Consider the following 22,109-nt stretch of genomic DNA (forward strand, 5'->3'; position numbering starts at 1 on the left):
AATTCTCTTGATGGTGGAAGTTAGTTCATTCACCCAATGGCAGCTGCTGCAGAAGAAAATATACTTTGTATTTTGGTGAATAATTGAAGATGATATCTACTAAATTATGTTTGGCTTTATCTGTATTGGTTTTGCTACATTTGCCATGTGCACATATTCATTAATTTTTTGTTGCATTCAGCTGTGTACAATCTAGTCTTCTTCATATAACCTTGTTTTCATATGTTAATTGTTCATTTATGTGTGATTCAACAATAAAGTATCCACTACCAACATATTTTTACCTTACTTTATTAATTTGGACATTTATGTAAAGCCAACATTCTCTCTTTTATCTCAAAAAATGTCATATCACTATCCAAAAGCACATTAAAATACCAAACTTCCGAAGAGTCAGGCATCTGATTAGGAAATACACAAGTATTTTGTGCTTCACTAGTCTAAGCCATCGTACACTACATAGTCCTGAGCTGAGTCAGTTATATTTCAGCTTGTACATAGAACTTAAAGGCGAGAGGGTTGAGAATATATGATGGGAAACTCTGGAAAACAGAAATTTATGTTATGCTCCCAAAACTTTGAGTGGCCCCTCTTATTTGCATGTTTGTCAACAGGAATAAACAATCTCAAATTTGTTTGATTCCTTGTTGTGTGGTGACCCATCAAGGGCGCTAATGCACTGCTTCCTGGACTCAGGTAGGCGCGCTGGTCCTGGATCGAATCTGCCCGGTGGATTAATGGTGAGGGCCGGTGTGCCGGCCAGCCTGTATGTGGTTTTTAGGCAGTTTTCCACATCCTCCTTGGTGAATACTGGGCTGGTCCCCATGCCCCACCTCAGTTATGTGACTCGCAGACATCTGAACACTTTCACACTATTCCATGGATTACACTAGACGCAGACAACTAGGGTACGCTAATTCCATCCCGGGGATTCAGGGTGGCGGCAGGAATTTCATCCAGCCACCCCTTAACATTAACCTTGCCAAGTCCGAACCTGAACATGCCGACTCTTCAAAACTGCAGGATAAAGGCACAAGCAAAAGAAAGAAAGAATTAATTGTTATATGGTGATTGCTTGGCCTTTTTCTCTGTAACAGTTCTTTAGCCTTTATATTTCTGGGCAGAAATAAAATTCACAGTTATCAATCAAATGTCATTTGGAGAAAAAAAGTCACATTCAAAGTTTTTAAGTCAAGTGTTCGCAAAATGTGGATGATTGATCCCATTTAGTCCTTTGTAACCTGCCGCCAGAAAACATTAAGTAAATGTAGTTGTAGTGAAAATAGTAGTTTTGTTTGTTTGTGGTAAAGGTTCTGATAGAATATTATAATATTTTCATACATTTTCAGAATCCAGTGTATGAGTTATGTTCCACATACAAATTATCAAAATACATTGCCAGTTTTTTCTGAAATTCTCTTCTAAGTAGACTTTGTTGTAAACTGTGTCTATTATAGCTGATCCTTGTAAGAGAGGTTTTGTATCCCATATGTTATGTATTTTTATTGTAAATAATTGAAACAACTAACTTACCAGTTCCCATAGAGGGGTGTAGGGGTGTTGATCACTTGTGTATCATACTGAACAGGTATGGTAGTTAATTTACCTCATACTTTCACTGAGATATGTGTTCTCTGTTTTTCCTAGCATTGAATTTTATGTGCTCTGTCTTTTTTATGTATTTTCAATTTTTCAAAGTTTCATTTATGTAATTTTTAAGGATCTTAGGCGTTTCTTATTTTATTTCATTATGTATCATAGTCTGGATTTTAATACAACCTTTGAAATTTGCTTTGCAGGGGGAAGCTGATGCGAGTTGTAGCTCAGTTTGGGCCATATAGTTGGATTGATTTTGACTGGAAAGCCACATCTAGTCTTGGTCGTTGGATTGCAATGTTGGGAATAATATTGGTGGTAAGTAAAAGCTAGTGGTTGTAGTTTATAAGTAGTTAATAAAGAAGCATTAGAGAAACTAATTATTGGTGTAGGACACAGAGACTATTACAGAAAAGTGTGCTATGCTTTACCTCATGTATAGATGAAATGCTGAAATTTAATAGCTGTCTTTATCATGAGTGTCTTAAACATGCTGTTCTAAAGGAGAAATGTTGAGTCTCTAGTATTAAACAGGCAAACAAATTCTGAAGATTGCTGGCCTTAAAAGAAATGCAAGATAAGATTTACAATGGGAGGAAGCATTAAGTCTCAGTGTGATACGCAAGAATAAATGAATTTTTCCAGGTTCAAACATTTCAGATGAAAGAGAGAAGGAGCTTAAAGTTACAGCTAGTAAGTAGTTTTTGTGGATGCAGAATAAAGCAGCGAGTGAAACTTTATTTAAAGTCAGGATTCGAATCCTGATTTCCTGGTTATTAGGTGGATGCAATAACCACTATGCCACTCTGCCACAGAGTCTTTGCACAACTGCATGGGCTACTCTGCTATGTTTTCCTCCTCGATCCAAATTCCCATTTATACCTCAGCCCACTTGGTATTCTCCCTAAACTCGAACACTATTTGAGACTTGCAAAGGTCTTTGGAATCATATAGAAATATATACACACATACTGAGGTGCTATTCCAATACAATTGAAAGCCTCTGCAATGCTGTTTGAGTTTAGAGAGAATAATGAGTGGGCTGAGGTGTGAATGGGAATTTGGGTTAAGGAGAGAGGTGTGCAAAACAACTGTGCCAGGGTGGTGTAATGGTTAGCGCGTCTGCCTAGTGAGCAGGAGACCCAGGTTCAAAACCCAGCCTTTGTACAAATTTTCATTTGTCACTTCATTCTGCATACATTCATCATGGATGTTTGATTTTTGCATAGGTCTCTGGAACCAAGTAGTTTCATTTAATTGGATTTTCATAGTCCACACTATCAAAGGTCTTGATAAAGTCACATAATATATCGAAAAGACAGTTTTTCTTAAGGTTTGCACTTGTGAGGTCAATAAAAATTTCACAGTGCAGAATATTTTACATTAGGTTAACCAAGAAGTAGTGAGCAAATTGTGCCTGGAAAAAAGAGAAAGAATTTTGGTGTAAATCACTTTCCTAAAAATATTTGAAAAATGATCTAAATATTGAAATTGATGTTAACTGGAAATGTATTGCCTACCTCAGGTTTTGTACGTGGATTTAACTACTAGATATTTCACTGTAATCTGAAATAAGCTTTGAATCACTGACTGACTGTGAAGTTTGCTCCAAAGTGGCCATTTCAAGTTAGCACAAGATCTCTTAATACTCTGATAGAGGGACTGTCATAGCCAGTGACCTTCTAGTGATCTACATTTACATATTCGTGATTATCTGCTATTCACAATAAAGTTCCTGGCAGAGGGTTCAATGAACGACCTTCAAGCTGTCTCTCTACAGTTCCACTCTCGAACAGCACGCGGGGAAAAAGGAGCACTTAAATTTTTCTGTGCGAGTCCTGATTTCTATTATTTTATCATGATGATCATTTCTTCCTATGTAGGTGGGTGCCAACAGAATGTTTTCACAATCGGAAAAGAAAACTGGTGATTGAAATTTCATGAGAAGATCCCGTCACAACAAAACACGCCTTTGTTTTAATGATTGCCACTCCAATTCACGTATCATATCTGTGACACTATCTCCCCTATTTCGCGATGATACAAAACGAGCTGCCCTTCTTTGTACATTTTGATGTCAACTGTCAGTCCCACCTGATGCGGATCCCACACCGCACAGCAATACTCCAGAATAGGAAGGACAAGCGTAGTGTAAGCAGTCTCTTTGGTAGACCTGTTATACCTTCTAAGTGTTCTGCCAATGAATCGCAGTCTTTGGTTTGCTTTACCCACAATATTATCTATGTGATCGTTCCAATTTAGGTTATTTGTAATTGTAATCCCTAAGTATTTAGTTGAATTTACAGCCTTCAGATTTGTGTGACTTATCATGTAATTGAAATTTAGCTGCTTTCTTGTAGTACTCATGTGAATAACTTCACATTTTTCCTTATTCAGGGTCAATTGCCACTTTTCGCATCATACAGGTATCTTATCTAAATCATTTTGCTAGTCGTTTTGATCATCTGATGACTTTACAAGACTGTAAATGACAGCATCATCTGCAAACAATCTAAGACGGCTGCTCAGATTGTCTCCTATGTCATTAATATAGATCGGGAACAATAGAGGGCCTATAACACTTCCTTGGGGAATGCCGGATATTACTTCTGTTTTACTCGATGACTTTCCATCTATTACTACGAACTGTGACCTTTCTGAGAGAAAATCACGAATCCAGTCGCACAACTGAGACGATACTCCGTAGGCATGCAGTTTAGTTAGAAGATGCTTGTGACGAACAGTGTCAAAAGCCTTCTGGAAATCTAAAAATATGGATTCAATTTGACATCCCCTGTCGGTAGCACTTATTACTTCATGAGTATAAAGAGCTAGTTGTGTTTCACTAGAACGATATTTTCTGAAACTGTGCTGACTATGTGTAAATAAATCGTTTTCTTCGAGGTACTTCATAATGTTCGAATACAGTATATGTTCCAAAACCCTACCGCAAATCGACGTTAGTGATATACGCCTGTAATTCAGTGGATTACGCCTTCTTCCCTTCTTGGGTATTGGTGTGACTTAAGCAATTTTCCAGTCTTTAGGTACGGATCTTTCTGTGAGTGAGTGGTTGTATATAATTGCTAAATATGGAGCTATTTTACCAGCATACTCTGAGAGGTACCTGACTGGTATACAATCTGCACCGGAGGCCTTGTCTTTATTAAGTGATTTAAGCTGTTTTGTTACTCCGAGGATATCTACGTCTATGTTTCTTATCTTGGCAGTTGTTCTTGATTTGAATTCAGGAATATTTACTCCATCGTCTTTGGTGAAGGAGTTACGGAAAACCGTGTTTAATAACTCTGCTGTAGTGGCACTGTCATCAGTGACTTCACCGTTGTTATCGTGCAGTGAAGGTATTAATTGTGTCTTGCCATTGGTGTGCTTTATATATGACCAGAATCTCTTTGGGTTCTCTGCCAGATTTCGAGACAGAATTTCATTGTGGAAATTATTAAAAGCATCTCGCATTGAAGTACGCGCCATATTTCGAACTTCTGCAAAACTTTGCCAATCTTGGGGATTTTGTGTTCTTTTAAATTTGGCATGCTTTTTTTGTTGCTTCTGCAACAACGATCTGACCCGTTTTGTGTACAATGGGGGATCAGTACCATCACTTATTAATTTATGTGGTATATATCTCTCAATTGCTGTCAATACTATCTCTTTGAAAACATTCCACAACTTTTATATACTTACATGATCAGATCGGAAGGAGTGAAGACTGTCTCTTAAAAAGGTGTTAAGAGCATTTTTATCAGCTTTTTTAAATAGATATACTTTGCGCTTCTTTTTGATGGTTGTAGGTGTTACGGTATTCAGCCTAGCAGCAACAGCCTTGTGGTCACTAATTCCTGTATTCGTCACAATACTCACTATTTGTCCAGGATTATTTTTTTGCTAAAAGGTAAAGTATGCTTTCGCAACCATTTACGCTTCGAGAGGGCTCATGAACTAATTGTTCAAAATAATTTTCTGAGATAGCATTCAGTACAATTTCGGATGATGTTTTATGCCTGCCGCTGGCTTTAAACGTGTAATTTTTCCAGCATATTGAGGGTAGATTAAAGTCACCACCGACTATAATTGTATGAGCAGGGTACTTATTTGAAATGAGACTCAGATTTTCTTTGAAATGTTCAGCAACTATATCTTCTGAGTCGAGGTGTTGGTAAAACAATCCAATTAATAGTTTAGTCCAATTGTAAGGTATAACCTCTGCCCATACTATTTCACACGAACAATCTACTTCAATTTCGCGACAAGGCAAACTACCTCTGACAGCAATAAATACTCCACCACCAACTGTATTAAATCTATCCTTTCTGAACACTGTTAGATCGTTTGAAAAAAATTTTGGCTGAACTTACACTCCTGGAAATGGAAAAAAGAACACATTGACACCGGTGTGTCAGACCCACCATACTTGCTCTGGACACTGCGAGAGGGCTGTACAAGCAATGATCACACGCACGGCACAGCGGACACACCAGGAACCGCGGTGTTGGCCGTCGAATGGCGCTAGCTGCGCAGCATTAGTGCACCGCCGCCGTCAGTGTCAGCCAGTTTGCAGTGGCATACGGAGCTCCATCGCAGTCTTTAACACTGGTAGCATGCCGCGACAGCGTGGACGTGAACCGTATGTGCAGTTGACGGACTTTGAGCGAGGGCGTATAGTGGGCATGCGGGAGGCCGGGTGGACGTACCGCCGAATTGCTCAACACGTGGGGCGTGAGGTCTCCACAGTACATCGATGTTGTCGCCAGTGGTCGGCGGAAGGTGCACGTGCCCGTCGACCTGGGACCGGACCGCAGCGACGCACGGATGCACGCCAAGACCGTAGGATCCTACGCAGTGCCGTAGGGGACCGCACCACCACTTCCCAGCAAATTGGGGACACTGTTGCTCCTGGGGTATCGGCGAGGACCATTCGCAACTGTCTCCATGAAGCTGGGCTACGGTCCCGCACACCGTTAGGCCGTCTTCCGCTCACGCCCCAACATCGTGCAGCCCGCCTCCAGTGGTGTCGCGACAGGCGTGAATGGAGGGACGAATGGAGACGTGTCTTCAGCGATGAGAGTCGCTTCTGCCTTGGTGCCAATGATGGTCGTATGCGTGTTTGGCGCTGTGCAGGTTAGCGCCACAATGAGGACTGCATACGACCGAGGCACACAGGGCCAACACCCGGCATCATGGTGTGGGGAGCGATCTCCTACACTGGCCGTACACCACTGGTGATCGTCGAGGGGACACTGAATAGTGCACGGTACATCCAAACCGTCATCGAACCCATCGTTCTACCATTCCTAGACCGGCAAGGGAACTTGCTGTTCCAACAGGACAATGCACGTCCGCATGTATCCCGTGCCACCCAACGTGCTCTAGAAGGTGTAAGTCAACTACCCTGGCCAGCAAGATCTCCGGATCTGTCCCCCATTGAGCATGTTTGGGACTGGATGAAGTGTCGTCTCACGCGGTCTGCACGTCCAGCACGAACGCTGGTCCAACTGAGGCGCCAGGTGGAAATGGCATGGCAAGCCGTTCCACAGGACTACATCCAGCATCTCTACGATCGTCTCCATGGGAGAATAGCAGCCTGCATTGCTGTGAAAGGTGGATATACACTGTACTAGTGCCGACATTGTGCATGCTCTGTTGCCTGTGTCTATGTGCCTGTGGTTCTGTCAGTGTGATCATGTGATGTATCTGACCCCAGGAATGTGTCAATAAAGTTTCCCCTTCCTGGGACAATGAATTCACGGTGTTCTTATTTCAATTTCCAGGAGTGTATTTCCGGCTTTAGCCAGCTCTCTGTACCTACAACTATTTGAGCTTCAGTGCTTTCTATTAGGGCTTGGAGCTCTGGTTCTTTCCCAACACAGCTACGACAATTTACAACTTCAATACCAATTGTTTCTACAACTACTTTATTGCTTTTTACCTGCCCACTTTTAGACGAACACCCATTCTGTGGTTCCCTGAGACCCCTTAACCTAAAAATCCTCTAAGTCCCTTCCACACAGCCCCCGATACCTGTGTAGTGGACTCCTGGCCTATTAAGCGGAACCCAGAAACCCACCACCCGATCGCGCAAGTCAAGAAATCTGCAGCCTACATGGTCACAGAACTGCCTGAGCCTCTGATTCAGACCCTCCACTTGCCTCTGCACCAAAGGGCCACAGTCGGTTCTATCGACGATGCTGCAGATGGTGAGCTTAATCTCGGAAGCAAGACTGGCAGTCTTTACCATTTCCGCTAGCCGCACGAAACCAAATGGAATCTGTTCCGATCCAAAGCGACACACGTCATTGGTATCGACACGAGCCACCACCTGCAGTTGGCTGCACCCTGTACTCTCCATGGCATCCAGAAGCATGCTTTTCACATCCAGAATGACTGCACGCCCCCCCCCCCCCTGCCCCTCCCCTCCCCGGAATGCACACAAAGTGCACACTGGCTTCCTTCCTCTCCTTGGCAGCCACGTTCCTAAGGGGCCCCATTACGCGCCAAACGTTGGAGCTCCCAGCTATCAGCAAACCCACCCTCTGTGAATACCCAGACCTTGCAGGCTGAGAAGCAACCTCTGGAATAGGGTGGACGACTGCATCCGGCTCAGAGACATCGTCAGCCACAGATAACACCCGAAACCTGTTCATCAAACGAATCGGGGAGGCCCTACGATCAACCCCTTGGAAAGTTTTTCTCTGCCTGCCAGAATTTGGAATGATCTCCCACTCGATTATGGATGAGGGGTCAACCTCAGTGCAGGCAGTACCCGGAGCAGCTACAGCAGTGGACCGATCGGAGGACACATGGGACGTGCTCGACATCCCTCGCATCCCCGACGCCCATTGGCAGCAGCCTCAAGCTGTGTGATGGAAGACAAAGCAGCCTGGAGCTGTGAGCAAAGGGTCACCAACTTAGCTCACATCTGTACACAACAATCATAGTTCCTATCCATTATTGCCGTCGCTCCTGTTGGATGCTCCTATAAATATGTAACAAGTGAACGGTGTACTCGCCTTATTAGTAGCAGGAACTAGTGGTGCTGCTCTAGCTGATGGTCTAACCGACACTGAGCTGTTCTAACCAAACAAACAAAAGCCTGTACGATACGAGGGTCAATACAAGTGTCGATAACAATGGCGGTACTGTACGCTACACTGTTATTGAAATAAAGAGTTGTGTTTAGTAAGCACTCAAACACGCAAGAAATTACAAAAATAAACTAGTAACTACACAGATAACTGAAAATGAGTTGCTCCTGTTTGAAGCTCATAAGAATATGTAACAAGTGAACGGTGTACTCATCTTATTAGTAGCAGGAACTAGCGGTGCTGCTCTCACTGAAGGTCTAAATCTAATGATTTTTGTAATCCCCTACCAATTGTTCCACAAAATTTTGGGAAAACTTCCAGGTCTCCGTAACTTCCTGTCCCAGCATGTTTGTGTAGAGCCTTCTGATGGTCTTTAGATGTAAACTGATGAAAGCATCCTAAACTTCTCTATTTAACCCCTGACAATATAGTGTCATCAAAGGCATGAATTTACAGGATTCTGTATGAATGTGACAAGCTTACCACACACCGTTCAATAGCATGTTAAGGAAAACCAGCAGCATACTCACTGCTTTCAAGTCAGCAAATCTTCTACTGCAGAATATTGCATTTCTAGTGATATTTTGATGAAATATAATATAACAAAAATTGTAAAGCTAATCTCCAAGTTAGGGAATAATATCGTTGAGGAGTTGGTGGAAATAAGACAGTTTGAAGATCTCATAAATTGAGTTGGCATTTCCATTTGGTTAATGCATGAAATCTTGCCTTTAGGTAACTCCATTCTCTCTGCATGATTAATAGTTCTCTGCTCAGTACAACAAGCAGAGCTCATTGATCTGTTGTCAAAAAAGCAAGCCTTCACCACTCAGCACACTTTGAACAACCTGTCGCCTTATAGTAAAAGGGTATACTCTCAAGTAATCCATGTGCAGCAGCGTATATACTGTGTGTCGACATTGACGTAAATAGAGGAGCTTGGAGCGCTTCTGTCACTTTGCACCTGAAGATGGCCAAAATACTCTGAACCAAAATAGCTGGATAGTTACATATGAACATCCAACAATATTCCAAAAATGTTATGCAGCAATCAACATGCTGGGTGAGTTTTAAACGTTATATCGGGCAATGAATTAGGTTTTTTTATCTTTGTAATTAATTCTTGTAAGTGCTATGTTCAGTTTTTGTGGAATAAACCGAATGGAGAACCACAGTGGATAAAATTAAGGCATATTCATTTAGTTGTATATTAGTAGACACAGCAAGTAAGTAAGGATTTAATTTGGTTGCACTGTGCCATCATACTACTATTGTTTGGGAAGGCAGTTTCATTCACATCACATTTACTTTTGTTGGCTTGATTTCAAGAGTTTTTGTATTTAGTAATTTTACTACAATGTTGGCAAAGGAGCATTGAGTCTTGACCACAGCTTGCTTACTGGATATGTAGAAGTTTCATTCTCTTTGAAGATACTTTCATCTAAAGTGTTATCCATCATAAACTAATGAGACAAAACATTGTGATCATTGCCCACAAGAAGGTCGATTGTCTTGTGATGGAGTTGGAGGCACATAACAAGCTAAGTAAAGTATGTTAACTGCTGGAGGCGCACGATCCGCTTGGCACGCTGAGGCGCTGTGGCCTGCACTGTCATCCGTATACCTGCGCTAATGTTCCTGACCCTCGAGCTGCCGCCTTGGGGCGGAGCGCCCCTCGCTGCCCCACCTGCCCTGTGCTGAGTATTTCTGCAGTGACAGCGACTCCACTTGAAATATTGTGTCCTCTCACAGCTGATACAGAATACTCGTAAATGCTCTCACTACACAGTTCTCCTGCAAGTTAATTACTACAGAGTCAGACTGTCTGGTAAAACTATTTTCCATCACCAAGAATGATATCTTGCTTGTAGTTTTCTTGCCCTATTTTTGTAGATTATGCTGAAAGCGACGTGATTCGTTAGCTTTACATCAATAGTTTATTGTTCTTTCTTGGATACCCGTTTATAATGCCTGCATTTGTCTATGCGTTCCTCACCATACTAACTCAAGAACAAATAAAATAAGCCATAGATTATAGATTACTGTATGTTATTTTTGTTGTTCAGAACATCATATTACGTCGTTTATAGGAGAAAGCGACATACAGATCATCTTTCATATTGCACTACAACATCGGAATTTACTGTGAGCAACGGTAAGAACAATTTGACTTCACGTCGTTAGATTTGTATTCTGGTGTGATAAGAAATTTCACATAGCCTACTGTTTGTATCGCTGAATTGCCAGAATATTTGTTGCGCTTTGTAATTACCCGATTATGCATAATTTTGTTTCTGTGACGAAATTTGTACAATACTTGTGATTGTTGCACATAAGTATTCAACAGATTTTCCAACATTTCAAAGCTGTGAAATCTGTCTTTTGTTGTCACATTAAATTCACTTATAGAGAAAATTCAGAGTCATGAACTGTCAATTTAGGCGTTACTTTTACACTTTGTGAATATGTTTCCCATCCTTCTTTTTGATCTGGGCTTTGGACCGGCACTAACGAAGTTAAAAATATTTTTATTTTGTTTTTCCCTTTTTATAATTTTTTTTTTCTAAGTTTTTTTCTAATAGCAATATTGTATTCATTCTATGCTGCAATTAGTAATTCTGTTTTGTGTGGTATTTTTCAAAACAGGGTGTGACACACAATGGTACCTTGTAAGTTTTACTTTCGTACCTGCTTTCTCGACGCATTTTTTGTTTCCAGCAAACAATGCATCTACGTATTAGCGCACTTTTCTTGGATTGCGCACTTGTTACAATGTCTGGAATATTCCTTCCCACAAATCTTAGAGGATTATCATCAAAACACCTTCCTTTGCCAGCTTTTCTGTGCTCTAATGCATACGTTTCCGTAAGTTCTCTTACCAGTGACAGATGAAACTCTGCTATCGTCATTTTACGACCTGTTAGTGATATGTGTAGGACATGAGCATTTAAAACACACAGATCTAGAACGTGAAAAAAGAACTTTTTATACCACTTCATTGTTTTCCGTATACATCCGACAGAGCTAAGCAGCATATCAGAACGGTCAACTGCTCCCATATTCAAGTTACAATCTACAATGCTTTGTGGTTTCTTAATTTTTTCTCCAGTATTCCTGTCAATCTTTCCTGTGTCAACCATTTCTGTGGTGTTACATGTGGTCAACATCCACACTTCCCTTTTGTCACACCACTTTATAGCAAGCATTGTATCAGTACACATAAATTGAATATCTCCACGTTCCAGTTTCTTCTGAATTTTTGGCATGTTGCGTCTGTTCTTACGGAAAGTACCACAAGCGTTCATCCCATGAGTGTGAAGCTGGGCAAACAAGTCTGGGCTTGAGTACCAGTTATCGGCATAGAGGGTATGTCCACATTGTAAATAGGGCTTCTTTCATCAATGCAGAGTTTCTGATGTGGATTAAATGCACAACAGAAAGCTGTACGAACTTTATTGACAATGTTCCTAATTTTGAATAATCTGTCTCCTCCAGTATTGGCAGAGTTTTCACTGAAATGTAACATTCTCATAAGTAACAAAAAGCATTCTCTTGACATGAGTTCACTAAAAATTGGTGTATTTAGAACAACATCTCTGGTCCAGTATTCACTAATTTTCAGTTTTTTCACTCGAGGCATCAGAAGACAAACAGCTATAAAATAATACATTTCTTCATATCTAGTATCTTTCCACTTTGAGATTTGAGAATGCACTGATTCGGGAGTATTCTTCTTGGTGAATAAATAAAACCAGTTCGTTTTGTCAGCTATATATTTCATCAGTTCTTGTGTAAAGAATAACATGAAAACTGACAGAATACTTGACTAATTCCCTATTTGACACACATGTCCCGACAGCGTATCATCAAATGCGTGATTAACTGGCTGAAAGTCATTTTCTTTCCAGCCAAATATATCACTATGACGTGCTTTCTTCGTAGGCGTTTCACTATCACTTTCTGATTCTTCAAATTCAGAACAACTAACATCTCTTGTTGAAACATGAGACTGCTTTGACACCCCTGCTGACGTGGACGGTTTATGAATAGAGCTGTCCCACTTTTGTCAAAATCAAGTAGTTCACCCTCACTGTCGCTCCTCGTAAGAATCTCCATGATTTCTTCCTCAGTGCAACCACGAGGTCTCACCATTTTCCTTTTAAAATACAGGACGCAAAGAACACTGATGTAAATTCCGATGAACAGTGAACTGTAGTGTGAAACCTAGGCTCACAACATACAAGCTAGTGGCCAGAACTGCGAAAGGCTACTGAGATATGGGATGGGAAGTCCACTGTCCGAGTTATCTCGTCATCAGCACTCAGGTAGCGGCGCACCTGTACTCATCATCAGCGCTCAGGGGCCGGCAAGCGGGTGTGACTTAACTCGTCAACAGCGCTCAGGGGAAAACCGGCGGCCGCGACTATACTCGTCATTAGCACCCAGGGAGCGGCACACAGCATGACAAGTAAACTCGTCAACAGCAGTCAAAGGGTTAAGCATAGTATAGATGAGTGGTGCATCGTTCCAGTAATGATACAGGCTGTAAGTGAAAAATCCACTGACATATGTAACTTTGACAAATGGCAGATTGTTACGGCCTGACATCTCAGAAATGACAAAGTTGGTTAAATTCTGCTGTCACAAGCATTTGCAGGAAGTGGTCGAAGGCTGGTGACACCACAAGCGGCAGGAAGTGGTTGAATGCTGGTGACACCACAAGCGGGTGACAATGTGTTTGACATTCATGTCCCATCCAAAAATGGGGAAACCAGAGGCTTGCCTACCCTGTAAACCAGAATGGTCAGTGATATGTGGCATAGCACAATGCTGTCATAGGTGCAGGTGCTTCATAAAACACTGTTCAGAACAAACAATTCAGTGTACATTGTTGATGATGGGCCACCACAGCAGATGACCCCTACTTGTTACTATTCTGACCCAGTGACATCGTTAATGATGACAAAGGAGATAGTTTTAAAAACACTCTTGTGACCTATGCTATAATACTGTTCAAGTGCATGGGACCAATAACTAGTAGGACTAACAGGGGATATTAAAGCAGCACATATGGTCACAGGTTTGTGGGTCCATAAGCGAACATTACTGAGGTGAAAAACCTAGGCTGGCAGATACTGGAAATAGTTGCAGTGTATCCCAGACAGCCTAATTGCAAAGTTTCAAGAAACAGCTTTAAGTGAGTGATCTAAGTATACACTATATTTCTCACATAGGGCCACGATGACAAGGTTAGATTAATTACAGCCCACACAGAGGTGTTCAAGCAAGCAATCATTCTACCCATGCTCCATATGTGGATGAAATGAGAAGCAGCAGCACCAGCTGGTACATTGGGAAATATGCTCTGCAGCGCAAGAGAAATCCATTTTACAAAACCAGAATTATGGTGTGAAGAGCGTGATAGTGAACTCACTTCTATGTCTTGGCCACCAAATTCACTTGATCTGAACCCAGTGTAACACGTGTGGGACACTACTGACTCTCTGTCTAGAAACAACTGACTCATAATTTACATTAATTGTATGACCTGTACATAAATGGAACACATCTGGGATGCTATCAGCTCCATCCACACAACCAACAAGTCAGTTGCATGCCCTGTGCATATAGTCTGATTCATGAACTATGGTGGCCTGTACAGGTAGGGATTTATACAGTGATTGCAGCATTTCTTGTTGCAAGCGATAATTGTGGTATGTGCACACATGTGCTTTGCGCTTGGAGAAAGCATGTAGCCTGCAAATTATGTCTCTCAGTTGCTTGTGTAGAATTTGTTGTTCACCATCAGCTGTGACAACTTGCAGCAAGTGGAATAAAAATTCACTGAATAACACTCTACAATCACGTTTAATGCTCACACTAGGTTTGCTGTTCACAGCAAAGTGCTCAGGATACCACTGAATGCTCACTGGCTGTCAGAGAACACGTGGCGTAGGTCTGTAGACTGACCCTAACCTCAAACACCATTGTTTGTGACTTCAGCTATACACATCTGGTGTCACTTACCTCCAGAAACGTACCAAGAACATGTAAAATCTATACAACACAGAATCATTGGTGTATTTTGTTCCAAAGATAGTCCAACATGCCATTAAACAGGTGGTTATAATGTTGGGTATCATCAGTATATATCCTGGCTTCTACTCTGTTTGCCTCTCAGATGTTTCAACAGGGAACAGAATTCAGAGTCTTGTAGAAGTATTTGTATAAAATAAAGATATTTCTCAACACCACCTTGTGCTTTGTAAATTTCTTCCCAGAGTTTTTCCTATAATAATAATGTGACAGAGTCATTGATTGAGTCCCAGTTATACACCGTTTTCATTTTATAATCTTAACTTAGCTGTGTCATCAACATCTACGTCTACATCAGTACCCCACAAGCCACTGTATTGGGTGTAGTGGAGAGTACATATTGCACCATTATCACTCCCCCCTCACATCAGTGAGATAAGTCTACAGTTTTGCGAGTAGATATTGAAACCTTTTGTGTGGACTGTAACTATGTGCATCTTTTTTCAATCATATGGCATGCACCGTTATTCCATTGATGTACAATTAACTTACATCAATAGAGGGATTGATTCCTCTGCATATTCAATATAGATCTTACAGGCACTTCACTGGATCCTATGGCTTTTTTCTCTTCTTTTTACTATCAAGTGATTTGAGCTGCTTTTCTGTTCTGTTCCCCCTTATTTCTACATCTGTCATTTCCGCATCCATGTGGTAGGTGAACACACAATATGTGCTGTAATCTTCTTAGGTGGAACAGTTTCAAAGACAGAGTTTAGTATTTTGGCCTTCATTTTATCATCTTATATTTTAATGGCATCATGGTCAACAAACCTTTGGGCAGATTGCTGTAATTGGTGTGTTGTTGACTGATATTATGCAAGCCCAAAACTGTTTAGTATTTTCTGACAATTCAGATTTTGCTTTCAGATTCATTGAATGCTTTCTGTATAACTGCCTCTACACCGGTTTTGACTTCCTTCAGTTTTGTTTGTTGACCAAGGTTTAGCTTTGTTTGAATTTGCTATGGCTCTCTTTGCTTTCATGTTAGCTTCCTAAAACAGTTCGCCGTAATGGCTTAAACAGGCTTTTCTTTTTTCTTTCTGATTTAAAAAAAGTCAGAAACCTCTTCCTTAACACTCTTCCTCCTCTGTAATGGAAGAGTGTGAAGGCAGGCAGGTACCAATACATGTCTTGAGCATCCAGTGTGACTGATGCAGTAGGAAAGTGGATCAGTCATGTTTTGGGATACTGTCCTGCATGGTTGTCAGATGCCTTCATTGCTATTGAGGGTAATTTGAGGACTGTGCAGTATTGGGCCAGGATCCTCCAATCTATTGTCCATCCCTACAGTCAACATTGTGGCAATGCATGTGCCTTCAAAGACACTAAAGCAATGCACACATTGCACACATTGTCCACCTCCTGAAGGAAAAAGTGAACACTACTGTAGCTGTGACTTCTGAAATTTTCCTGGCGTATTTCTTCTTCTAATAATTTCCGGCTATGCAGCCGGATCCCGTCGACATTCTGCCACGATATTTCAGCCCAGAGACGTCCGGCCATCATCAGGTGAGTACACAACTACTGAAGAGCCCAGGTGCAGTCGCGGTATTTATGTTGAATCTCACGCATGCGAAATGTACTGACATCCTGCAGCGCATGTGTCAGGTGTTGACATGCACAGCATAGCCGAGTTGTACGTGCTGCCCTCAGTGGTGAAAGTAAAAGATCATCTAGTCATTGAGTATCGAATAACGCTGTCGATTTCGCTGTGATTATATAATTTTAATAAAAGGATTCCAGTTTTTATCCAGCTGAAAGCCGTTGTCACAATTTATAAGGCTATCGGCAAGACATATTTCCACTGATTCTTTGATTACGGAATCCCAAAATCTGGAAACCGGAGCTAAAATTTTTGTTTCATTGTGTTCCATTGAAAGTCCCAAAGAAATACAGTGCTCTGCTACTGCCAATTTTGATGGTTGCCACATACGGGTGTATCTTCCATGTTCTGTACATCGTTCATGGACAGTTCTTGTCGTCTGGCCAATATATGCAGAGCCACATTCACAGGGAATTTTGTAGATGCCTGCTTTCTTCAGTTGTAAATCGTCTTTAACGGATCCAACGAGGGCCTGGTTCTTTGCTGGTGGACGGAAGATAACCTCGATTTTATTTTTCTTCAGTAATTGCCCTATTTTCGACAACACATTCCCGGCATACGGAAGGAATACAGTTGATTTGTTTTCGTCATCATCGTGCTCAGTGTGTTGCTTCTTGTTATGACAGTTGTGCATGGCCTTCCTTATTTGGTGCGAAGTGTAGCCATTCTCTTTAAAAACCTTCTCCAAGCGTTCTAATTCTACATGGAGGTTTCCATCATCCGATATTACATGTGCTCGATATAGTAAGGTACTGGAACACCGGCTGTTTGCGCTGGGTGAAGGCAGCTTGATGCCTGGAGATGCAGATCTGTGTGAGTTGGTTTCCTGTACACAGAATGTCCTAATGACCCATCATTTTTACGGCGTACTAGCATGTCTAGAAATGGTAAAGTGCCATCTTTTTCAATCTCCATCGTGAATTTGATATTCTCGTGTAATGAGTTTGTGATGAAGGAATTTCTCCAGTTCCTGTCTGCCATGAGGCCATACAACAAAAGTATCATCTACTCTACGTACCGCCAGAAGACTGCAGGCTTTAAAACAGCAAACTCAAGTGCTTTCTCCTCAAAATCCTCCATAAAGAGATTAGCTACCACAGGGGACAAAGGGCTCCCCATGGCGACGCCGTCTGTTTGTTCAAAGAATTCGTCATTGAATAAAAAGTACGTTGAGGAGAGTATATGTTCAAACAAGGCCGTCATTTCTGCATTGAATAAGTTACCAATGAGATGTAACGATTCCATTAAAGGCCCTTTGGTAAAAAGTGAGACCACATCAAAGCTAACTAATAAATCCGAGCTGCTAAGCTTGACTTCCTTCAAGTGATTGACAAAATCCTCAGAATTACGTATATGGTGGCAACACTTACCCACATGCGGCTTTACTAGTGAGGCTAGATATTTTGCTGTAGAATAGGTCGCAGCACCAATATTACTCACTATTAATCGTAGCGGGGCACCATCCTTGTGTATCTTGGGAAGACCATAGAGTCTTGGTGGTACTGCATTGTGATATCTCAATCTCTTGATAACTTGTTCAGGTAGAGAACAGTCGTTCAAAAGAGTAGCAGTTTTCCTTTATATTCAGCTTGTTGGGTCCTTTTCAATTCTGCATTTAGCTCCGGTTTCCGGATTTTGGGATTCCGTAATCAAAGAATCAGTGGAAATATGTCTTGCCGATAATCTTATAAATCGTGACAGCTTTCAGCTGGATAAAAACTGGAATCCTATTATTAAAATTATACAATCACAGTGGAATCGACAGCGTCATTTGGTACTCAGTGACTAGATGATCTTTTACTTTCACCACTGAGGGCAGCACGTACAACTCGGCTATGCCGTGCATGTCAACACCTTACGCATGCGCTGTTGGATGCCAGTACATTTTGCATGTGTGAGATTCGACATAAATACCGCGACTGCACCTGGGCTCTTCAGTAGTTGTGAACTCACCTGATGATGGCCGGACGTCTCTGGGCTGAAATATCGTGGCAGAATGTCGACGGGATCCGGCTGCATACCCGGAAATTATTAGAAGACTACTGTAGCTGCTGGTGTGACCCAGTTGAGCATGCTTCATGCTGGCTGAAACTGGCACTGCATCTTTACAGGAACATTTCTCACAGTCTGGATGACTTCAGGAAGGTCACTGTAAAAGATCTGGACAAGCTTGAGCAGCAACATCTCAACCAAATGAATGGTATGCAAGGTAGTTCCAATTGTGTTACAATGCATGGGGTGAAGCAACACTGTTTTAAGTGTTCCCAGCAACTGCTTTTTAGTTCACAAATGTGCAATGATGTGTAGTTTCTAACTGATTGCCTTTCTTTTAGTTGTTTTATTTTTATATCAGGGTAATTGTACAACCCACCACAACCACCCCCTGCCAAAAAAGAAGCTTATTCTTTCATTTCCTTCTGCCATTGAATCTAATCCCACACATATTTACAGATATGTAGCTGATACAAAACATTTTCCCAACATTTTATTAACACTGAACCCTGGTGGCTCATACCAGTCACACACTACCTTTTAGGGCATCTACTAATAAGCACATGGTCTGTAATATGATTGAATATCTGCCAGACATCTTCCACAGAGTGAATGTTTGCTGCTGACTGCTCAGGAAGTTTCTAATGATTTTCCTATAACACTTGTTAAGTAGGAACACAGAGCTACTCTAAATGATTAATTTATTTTGAAAGCTCTATATTTTCCAAAGTATTACATGTACAAATTGATGCATGAATAAAACTGTAAACCCACCAAGTTTGCATTTTGCACTCTACAAATGACTCAGAGTGCCCCTCTGGTCACACAACACACTTGCAAGTGATAGTGAAGTTCATTCCATACCTTACGTAACATCATCATATCAGTGGCCATCAGAGGACCATTAACGTGTTCTCATAGCTGTTCCAGTGTTCTTGGCAGTGGAGGTACGTAAACATGGTCCTTGAAGGACCCCCCATAGGAAAAAGTCACAAAATGTTAGGTCAGGAGACCTTGGGGGCCAAGGAACAGAGCCACACCACCTTCACCACTATGCCAATCCAATGCTGCGAATGTTCATTTTATAGGTAGGGATACATCGTTGTTGCGATGAGGGGGTGCCCCATCTTGTTGGAAAGTTCAACATATCAAGATAAGAAGTGCCTGTCACAGAAGAAAAACAAGCAGTACAGCTTCACCTGTGACATTACACAGAAAAAATTAACCTTCGGTGAATCTTGTTCATGTGCCAAAATTTTGTGAGGTTTTACAGTGGCCCACACTCTCACATTGTGCTGATTTACCTTTTCCAGATAAATGGCAGGTTGCTTCATCACTGAACACACAAAAACTCTTTTCTTGCTTTCTCACCATTTTGTGAAGACGCTGTATTATTACACTGGTGTGTACAATGCAAACTCAGTGAGTTTATGGTTCTATTCATGCATCAGTAATATAATACTTTGTAAAATATAGAACTCTGAAAACAAATGAATCATTTAGAATAGCCCTATGTGTTTGTACCTTGCTTAACTTTTTATTCATCATTAATCAGTGATTTAAATAAATTTCAAGAAAAACATTTAATATAGCATTGCAAGATTCTTTGTCCCTGCTTCTTGTTCTAAGTAATTTCTCTCCCAACTACAGCAATCCCCTATGACTGTGGCATGGTTGGGGAATTTACACATGATATTCTTCATTTCCATGTGACCATAATTGTCAGATAAACTACTTATTATAGCCAACACATTTAAATCACAAAGTTTTTGGTCCTAAAAACAATGCCCATTGCACCATGACCTTCAATTCATGTTGCTGGAAACATTAGTGTGAGAAATAATGCAGAGCTGGATATTTCCTGATGGAGACCTGTGAACAGTCACTGCTAATAACTTGTGTGTTTCCAGATCGGCTATACTGACACAGCTATAAAAGAGCTTCTAAACTCTGTGTATATTATTTTTCTGGGCTTGGACCCCATGTAAGGGTTGCGTGTATACAGGTGTTTCCCCATTTTCTTCAGTACTTCTGCTGTAATGTGACATTACCTCGTGTCCATCTAGATGTGTGTGTTAACATCAGTGATTTACACATGATATTCTTATAAGCACAACGTATCAGCTGACATTGCATATGTTCTTCCATTTCATGTTAGCAGTTCATACATTTTCTTTCAGCTTTTATATATGTTTACTGAACACACTAAATGAGAATTCTTTGAGATCCAAGATTTTGTCCAACTTGCAGTTTTATGCTTTGCTATTAGGTTTCAACTGTAGGTACACTTACTCTGCAGCTCTGTCTGTCGGAAGAATTTACCTTAAAACAGGTGTAGTGAAAATATGGAAAATTGCTTCAATATTATTGATACTATTATTGTAAGACTGGATGTAGCAGTGACGCATGTAAGTATTGTCGTACAAGAATACGCAGATGCAGACTATATCACTTTTTATGCTACCAAATGAAAAACCCATTCTCCTGAGCAACTCTCCAGCTCTGTGTTAATATTTCCCAAAGAACAATCAACACTTATTACAGCACAGAAAGTGTGACACAATCTTCACATTAGTATGAGAAGTATTCTCAGAAATGTTTCTGGTGTCATCTAGAGATGTATATTGGGATTACAGTTCAGACTGTTGTCTGCAACCCCAGGTAATATATGGTGTACTGTACTGTGGTCTTTCCCTAAAAAGCCTCAATCACAGGTTACATCAATGAACCCTATATTTGGCTCCTAGTTACTTGGTAATAATTACTCAAAGTAATAACAATAGCTTCCCTTTTCATGTGGTTACTTCTCACTTTGCAGACCATAAACTTTTGCTTTGAAGTGTCACTTCAGTATAATGTCTATTTACATGTCAGCTTATAATGGACTAATCAAATATGTTTGTTCCTCTTACTGTTGTGATCACATTAAAAGTTTCTAAACTACTTTCCTAATGGAGTGCTTAATTAACAATCGTATCCGTGAAGGAAAACATATTACTGTTTTTGTCTTACATAATTTTGTGTGGCAAGCCTTTCGATTGAACACCTCTTTGGCGAGTTACATGTCCTGAACCTACCCCAGTAATCCTACCAGGGAAAGTGGACGTACAGTTTATGATGCAATTCGAATAACATGTTGTTCATGGCAAATATTCACAGTTAATTTTATTGAGGAGTAAAAGGTTGCTTAGAGGCAGACAGAAAAGTTTCTGTCATATGACTGGGATTTGATCCCACAACCGCTCAGTTTTCAGACACACACTATATTCTGTCTTCAAGGGTTGGGGTTGGGTTGTTTGGGGGAAGAGACCAAACAGCGAGGTCATCGGTCTCATCGGATTAGGGAAGGAAGTTGGCCATGCCCTTTCAAAGGATCCATCCCGGCATTTGCGCCTGGAGTGAGTTAGAGAAATTACGGAAAACCTAAAGCAGGATGGCCAAATGCGGGATTGAACTGTCGTCCTCCCGAATGCGAGTCCAGTGTGCTAGCCACTGCGCCACCTCGCTCGGTGACACACACTATACCACTAGACCTGACTATTGCCTTACAAAATAAGCCATCTTTCAGAACACACAGAGTCTGTATAAAAAGTATCGGGAACAATTTTTTCCTGACCTGACTGTACAGTGCACTGCACTATAACCATTCATGTTCAATGATGGGAGAGGTATGGCCTTCAAAACACACCAATCACCAGTCACATGCAAGCGTTCAT

At 41.1% G+C, this 22,109-nt stretch overlaps 1 protein-coding gene across 2 annotated transcripts in view; it reads left to right on the forward strand.

Annotated features, from left to right (window-relative positions):
* The window catches only part of LOC124612740 (phosphatidylserine synthase 2-like), a 218,050-nt gene that overhangs the window by 78,570 nt on the left and 117,371 nt on the right, over positions 1 to 22,109 (forward strand). For both annotated transcript variants that reach the window (XM_047141121.1, XM_047141122.1), the window contains exon 7: positions 1,800 to 1,914. In XM_047141121.1, the coding sequence (XP_046997077.1) occupies positions 1,800 to 1,914 (115 nt within the window). The remainder of the gene's footprint in view (positions 1 to 1,799; positions 1,915 to 22,109) is intronic.

This window comes from Schistocerca americana, chromosome 4 (assembly GCF_021461395.2).
Source record: "Schistocerca americana isolate TAMUIC-IGC-003095 chromosome 4, iqSchAmer2.1, whole genome shotgun sequence".
NCBI lineage: Eukaryota > Metazoa > Arthropoda > Insecta > Orthoptera > Acrididae > Schistocerca > Schistocerca americana.